The sequence below is a fragment of the Penaeus chinensis genome, chromosome 13 (assembly GCF_019202785.1).
Source record: "Penaeus chinensis breed Huanghai No. 1 chromosome 13, ASM1920278v2, whole genome shotgun sequence".
In the NCBI taxonomy this organism is placed as follows: Eukaryota; Metazoa; Arthropoda; class Malacostraca; order Decapoda; family Penaeidae; genus Penaeus; species Penaeus chinensis.
In genome coordinates, this window is record NC_061831.1 from 4,129,592 (window position 1) to 4,137,091 (window position 7,500).

The following is a 7,500-nucleotide window of genomic DNA, read 5'->3' on the forward strand; positions in this document are numbered from 1 at the left end:
TCTGTGTTAGTAGAGGGCAGTCTGTAGAAAGCTGTGAGGAAAAGTGACATACAGTTAGAAAATTGGAGTTGGATCCAGGGGATTTCAGTCTTTGTCAAGGTATGACCTCTGTTTGACAAAACAATATAGCTCAAGTGTGCCTTTGATTTCTACACAGAATTTTATTTGATAGCCTATATGACCAGTAAGCTAGAAAATAGACATATGTATTGGGGGGCAACTTAGTATGTTGTATATATCATCAATGTGATTAGTGGATTATTACTGTATTTCAAATATTTTATATTATTTTTAAATTTTTATTGCACTATATTCCATGTATACTCTGCCTTTTTTTCTTGACCTGCCTTGCATATATATTTAATTTATCTATGGAAAATCAGTAAGGATAGGGCAGCTTATGAGAAGAAAGTATACACAGATAACTTTGTAGAAGTAATGAAAGATTAATTCTCTAATCTTACACATTTGATATTCCACAGGGGGGTTATATGGCAGCCAAGATTGCCAAGTTACAGAAACAGTATGAATTATCTACACATGCTGGAAATGACAACAGTCAAGGCATCTTTAGAGGCATTGCCATATTTGTAAATGGATATACAGGTATGTAACAGGTCAGGTAATATAATCAAGATTGTTTTGATAGTGTGTGTTTTCTGCAAAGTTTGACTTACACAGAATATTTGATAGTTTATTTTTTATTCTGTATTTGATGTTATGAATGTACAGTCATAAAGTGATATGTTTCCTGTAAATGGTTATTAATAAAATAAAATTAAGGCTCAGTACAATTAATTGTTTCATGACATAACTTGCAGAACCCACAGGGGAGGAACTAAAACGCATAATGATGGTCAATGGTGGCACCTACCACCATTACTATTCTCGAAGCAAGACTACACACATAATAGCTAGTAATCTTCCGGATACAAAAGTAAAAAACATGAATACAGAGAGGATTGTAAATCCAAAGTGGATTACAGATTCTCTAAGTGCTGGTCGTGTCCTAGATTATACAAAATACCTTCTTTATACAAACCAAAGTGGAAGTCAACCAAAACTTCCCTTCAAAACATTATCAGTTGACAAAACTGTAAAGGCAAATCAGGATACATCATCGTCAGTATCAAGTGACAGAGAAGTAGGTCATAAAACACAGTCTTCAGTAGAAATACAAGAAGCAAGTACTAATGATCAAACATTAAACATTACTGATACTTCCAGCCGATCTGCAGATAATTCCGGTGATAAAACAAATTTGGATGTTACAAAAAACCAAGCAGCATCAAGAGAAAGTCCAACAAAGGGACATTCTATGAGTACTGCCAACCCAAAATTCCTTTCTGAGTTTTACAATAATTCCAGACTTCATCACATATCAACAATGGGAGCCATTTTCAAACAGTATGTCAATGAGATAAAAAGAAAAGGTAGTTCATTTCCCGGCAGAAAACGATTAATGGAATGGTTGAAGACATCTGGTAAGAATACGGTAAAACCAGAAGGCATCCATCATCATCTCGAGAAAGGCTTCAAACTCAAAAGTAAAAGAGTCATCATGCACATTGATATGGACTGCTTTTTTGTGTCTGTTGGCCTGAGAAAACATCCGCATCTAAGAGGTTTACCTGTAGCAGTGACACACGCCAAGGGAAATGTAACCTCACAAGCACGCGAAGGAAGGGATAGGCAGTATGAGCTCAACTACTATAAAGAACGGGCTGAAAAGAAACTAATGAAGAAGATGAAACCGACAAATCAAACTCCGTTAGTGAATAAAGAAAAATTTGATATATCAGATGAAGAATCTGTAGATGAACCAGGAAAGTCTAATATACCAAGCAGTGATAGGAAGTTTTCTTCGATACCCCTTATTGATGAAACAAGTTCACTGTCAGAAATTGCATCCTGTAGCTATGAAGCACGTAAAGCAGGGGTAAAGAATGGCATGTTCCTAGGGCCCGCTTTGAAGCTGTGCCCGTCACTTCAGACCATTCCCTATGACTTTGAAGGATATAAAGAAGTTTCATACAAGCTGTATGATATAGTTGCTAGGTTAGTCTGTGATTTTGCAGTTTGTAAAACACTTGGTTATAAATGGATGGAATTAAGAATATATATTTTAGAGTTAGCATGATAAGCAATAACTTTTATCTTTCATTTTCCCAAGCTTCACACATGATATTGAGGCTGTGAGTTGCGATGAAATGTTCATTGACTTGACAGAACTCTTAAACACTTGTCAGGCATCACCGGAGGACTTTGCATCCCTCCTCCGGTCTGAGATTCAGGTAATAAATTGTCATCTTCTTTCTTTTCTTTGTCGACTGTGTTGTCACACATCAGCGTCATTGTTATTATCACTGACAAGCAATACTAGTGTGAGTGGTAATGATAGTATTAATAGTAATGATGATAATGAGAATGATAGTGATGATTATATAAAAAAAAAATCATATGAAATGATGATCCTTCATTTTACTCAACCAAGACACAATTACCCCTTTTTAGGCTGCAACTGGGTGTCCTTGTTCTGCTGGAATGGGGCCCAACATGCTGATAACCCGCATGGCCACACGTCTTGCAAAGCCCAATGGGCAGCACCTTGCTATCCCGGATGATTTTGCCGACTACATGAAAGATCACAAGGTTTCAGAATTACCGGGTAAGGAGGACAAGGTTTATGATGATTTCTTTGGTCAAAATGCTCTTATTGGTGATAAAAGATATTATTAATAGTCTTGCGGATAATGATTTGATATGTACTTTAATTGGCTTGAATAGAATGCGAATGGATATGTCTGTTGGTCCCTTTTGGAATGATTTAGTGGGGCTAGCATGGGATTGAAAGCCTTACATTACAAGCACACTGTCATAGTAATAATGTCTTCTATTTTTATATGTTGTCATAACCACGTGGCACTGGGGAAAAGGCATAAAAAATTGGGAAAATGCTGTGCTCATTAGATTTTTTTTGTGTGAAATGTCTCTGCACATGGCTCTGCTAGTGCTTAGCCACAAAAGAGTCAATTAGTAGATCTTGTGACCTTAACTAATTTCACCATTTCTTGAATTGGCTGGAAAAACATATTTTTTACTAATGCTGTGAATATCTACAGTGTTATTTTAATTATAGACATTATAATTACTATAAGGTTATAAACATTAGTAACAGCAAAATAAGATAACATATAATATTTTTGTAAATCAAGGAAACAGGTGAGGCAGGCAGTACTCGTAATTGGCTCATTTGTGACTTAGTACAAATGAAAAAACAATTAAACAACTAAACTTGTTGGCAGTGGGTTAATATTATCGATCATAATTGATTTTCTTAATGTCATCTCATTATTGATTTTCTTAATGTCATATTATTATTGATTTTCTTATTGTTATCTCATAATTGATTTTCTTGTTATTGTATACTTTCTTATAACTTAAATACTGTTATCTAACCTCTTCAATCATAGTTGTAATCAGTGTATTGACATCTTCATTTAAAATGGCCAAGTGACAACTATATTTTCACACACACAGGTGTAGGATGGTCTCTTGGGAAGCGTTTGGAGAGTGAAGGAGTGCGCACATGCAAGGACATGCAAGCTTGGTCCCTTGGGCAGCTGCAGACTGCCTTTGGGTCTCGCACTGGCCAGTCGCTTTATAATTATTGCCGGGGGATTGATGACAGACCTGTGAAGAGTGAACACATGGTGGGTATGGAATTTATTTTAGTCTGAGTGTTTGTGATGATCTGTGTAAATTATTTTTAAAGAATACTCTTTACATTAAGTAAGAGGTAGGTCACTTTGTATAGAATTATTTTTGATATTAACTTTTTGATTTGTGATTTCAGAGAAAGTCAGTGTCTGCTGAAGTAAACTATGGAATTCGGTTCACCTGTGTAGCTGATGCTGAAAAGTTCATTGGTGAACTAGCAGCAGAAGTTGCCAACAGACTTAGCAGTATTAATTTGAAGGGAAAATGCATTACACTTAAGCTAAAGGTAAATGTTATTTAACCCCTTGCCGACGGATACGACGGGTAGACACGTGCTTTGCCCACTGTTAGTACTTGTTTGATTGTTTATACACATAGATGGCTATACTTGTACTAAGTCACCAATGAGCCAGTTAGGAGTACTGCCCGTCTCGCCCGTTCACCCTTTTCTTTGATTTACGAAATATTTTACATTATCTTATTTTGCTGTTACTAATATTAAAAAACATTATAATAATTATAATGTTTATAATAAAAATAACACCATCGATATCCATAGCACTAGTAAAAAACACGTTTTTCCCGCCAATTCAAATCACGTATGGTCACAAGGTCTACTAATTGACTCCTTTGTGGCTAAGCACTAGCAGAGCCATCTATGAGCAGACATTTCACAAAAAATATAGAAAATGGGCACAGCATTTTCCCCATTTTTTGTTCATTTTCCCCGACGGCATTGGGTTAAAAGTTAACAGTTTTCTTTGTTTCCTAGTCAACCAGATTCAGTTGACATACAATTTATTATCCTGGCATAGATATCATGAACATATAACTACATTTATCCTAATTTTAAGAACGTGTCATCCATTGCCATCGATAGGTTCGTGCTAAGGATGCTCCAGTAGAAACGGCAAAATTCATGGGTCATGGAGTATGTGATAATGTTGCTAAGTCTGTGTCTCTTTCCTCTGCAACATGCTCCTCTGATAAAATAGAAAGGTAAGGACACCTTTCTATCCTTGTGCTTTTGTCTCCTCTTTCTAGAAATAATATGAACTAGATTATTTTTATTTTTTTCCAAGATAGAAAATAAAGGAGAAAGAAAAATTTGTAATGTTGAAATAATACTGGAAGCTTTCAAACAACAATGATATTCTTTGTTTTATGTGTGTTGCTTTATCTGCACCATAATTCATTTCAGAGGTGTGTGGCTTTCAGAGATGCTTGGCTTTCAGCATCATGAGAAATTTGATCTGTCTTGGCTCTCAACATTATTAGAAATATGAAGGGCACTAACAACATAAAGCTTGTGTAACAGGTATAGCAGCTATAATTGCATCCCTGAATATTGTATCCATACCATGTAACTATACTTTAGTCTTCATTTTATTGCTTCTAGGGAAACCTTGTCCTTGCTGCGGCAAGTGAAGGCACCACCACAGGATTTCAGAGGTGTTGGAATTCAGGTAAGTGTTTGCAGATGGGTGATTCACATGTAGGATGTACCCAAAAGTTTATGAATGCATTATTGCTGGTGTTTTTTATAGGTATGGTTACCTTTGACTAAGTTGTGATATTTTTTGTTTCAGGTTTCACGTCTGGAGGGTCACCAAGGATCATCAGGCAATTCTTCATCTAATAAATCTGTGAAAAGTTTCTTTCTAGCTGCAAAGACTAGCTCTAAAAAGTCAATATTCAGTCAAGATACAGTGGAAAAGAAAGAACGACTTGATAACAGCATCTCACCTCCTAGCACAGTTAATAATGTATCAACTTTAACGCGGAATGCGAGCTTCTTAGATCCTCAACCAGGACCAAGTGGGCTGCAAAGAACAGATCTGAAGGATAGTAAATCCTCTAGTGAAATCAACCACACCTCTGGTAGTAAAAATCATTCGACTGGAAAAGGCACTGTTGACCTTGATGTCCTGATGGCCCTTCCAGAAAACTTGAGGAATCAGGTCATAAGTGAGTATGAGCAGCAAGGCTATACTATTCCTTGTGCAGCTAAGAGTCCTGAAAAGGTCTCCTGCGGTGTGGAAAATAATAGTGAATCCTTTTCTTCATTGTCAAGTAAAACAGTATCACCAGGTGATAAGCATGTTACAGGAACCTTTGAAGATAGAAAAGGTACATATTCACCACACAGAACACCAACGAATTCAGAAAGTTTGGAGTCAGAAGATCTTATTACCAGCTTCTCTCAGGTTAGGACTAATAATGTACTGATCTTGTCATGATATTGTGTAATTTAACATAACATTAACATAATATCAAACCTTTTTTTCTGAAACAATCTTTAAAGTATATATACTCTCATTCAAGGTGGATTCAAGTTTTTTGGATGCTATACCTGCTGAACTGAGAGAGGAATTGCGGCAGGACTTCGAGCACAAGAAGCAAGCTGAGGCATCAAGAAGTGCTGTGGAAACGTCTTCAGGAACAAAGAATAGAGATACATTTCTGGTGCCAGGTGATGCAGGCTCCAGGGAAAAAGGGTAAGGTTTTCACTTTAAGCCTTTAATATTGATGATATTATTATTATTATTATTATTATTATTATTATTATTATTATTATTATTATTATTATTATTATTATTATTATTATTATTATTATTATTATTATTATTATTATGAATATTATAATGTCATTATGGCAATAAAAGTTAAAAAAAAAAAAAAAAAAAAATAAGGCAAAAATGTAAATGGGAGATAGGTTGGACTAGTGATTGACTAAACTCAATAAACAAAACTCACAGTGGGCATGGCATGTATTTACTTGCCATGCCCTGGTGATAGTAGGTTAAGATATAAGGATTCAATGCCTGGATCTCTGTTTTTTGCAATGAGCCATAGTTATTAATAACAATGAAAAATGAAGAAGGGAGTTATAGCTTTTTGTTATTTTTCGAAATTTCAACAGGTAACAAGGTAAAGGACAAGAGAGGGCGACCTGGCAAGTTAGACCCACGAAATACAGCCAACAAAGGGCTCACTAAACTCACCAACCTGCTGCAAGGACCGGTATGTTGCTGCAATTTATTTGTAGGGGTGGTCTGTTTTGCAGATATATTATATATGTTTTATTGTGTGATGTATGTAAGATGTGAGGGATGAGGCATTTAAAAGGCTCTTGCTGTTATTGACTTTTTAGATATTTTTTGTTCTTTATTATATTTTTGAAAATTAGTAGTAGTAGTCACTTGATAGTTTGTTTTTTTTTCCCATTGAATTGGTATTCCATCATCTTTAATAAAGAATTGCTTTAACTGTTACAAGCTTCCCTTCATCCTTAAATATATTGTCAGATTAAATCTCTGAAAATAGCTCTTGTTTCAGAATAATAAATTGTTAAGCAAGATTGATGATGACTTCCAAGCACCATTGCCCCTGAAAAAACCCAAGGGGAAATCGGGAAAGAATCGTAATAAAAAGAGTTCACCCAAAAAAGTAAAACCTCTGGAGAGTGCATTAGCAGTGAAGAACATTCAAGTACATGAAGAGAATGGGAGCAATGGTATTCAAGATGCAGGAAAAGAAAAATCAGAGCATATGCAGCAGGAAGAAGGACAGATGGTTCAGGAAAAGGAAGAAGTGCCACATCTTTGTGGTGTTGAAGAGGTAATGAGATCTAGCTAGTTATAAAAGTTGGTGCCAGTTTTTTCTAAATCTTAAAAAAAAAAAAAAAAACCTGTGAAAATTTTTTGATTGATGAAGCTCATTATTCTTGCTCTTTTCTTTCTCTTATTTTCATCTTCTTAATCTTTCTTCTATTTCCTT

General features: G+C 35.4%; 1 protein-coding gene across 1 annotated transcript in view; it reads left to right on the top strand.

The window, feature by feature from the left end:
* The window catches only part of LOC125031545 (DNA repair protein REV1-like), a 12,552-nt gene that overhangs the window by 2,387 nt on the left and 2,665 nt on the right, over positions 1-7,500 (top strand). Inside the window, exons 2-14 of the mRNA XM_047622427.1 lie at positions 483-606; positions 822-2,058; positions 2,174-2,294; positions 2,515-2,668; positions 3,541-3,713; positions 3,857-4,006; positions 4,601-4,719; positions 5,120-5,186; positions 5,310-5,927; positions 6,046-6,218; positions 6,480-6,487; positions 6,644-6,744; positions 7,060-7,341. Of these exons, the coding sequence (XP_047478383.1) occupies positions 483-606; positions 822-2,058; positions 2,174-2,294; positions 2,515-2,668; positions 3,541-3,713; positions 3,857-4,006; positions 4,601-4,719; positions 5,120-5,186; positions 5,310-5,927; positions 6,046-6,218; positions 6,480-6,487; positions 6,644-6,744; positions 7,060-7,341 (3,327 nt within the window). The remainder of the gene's footprint in view (positions 1-482; positions 607-821; positions 2,059-2,173; positions 2,295-2,514; positions 2,669-3,540; positions 3,714-3,856; positions 4,007-4,600; positions 4,720-5,119; positions 5,187-5,309; positions 5,928-6,045; positions 6,219-6,479; positions 6,488-6,643; positions 6,745-7,059; positions 7,342-7,500) is intronic.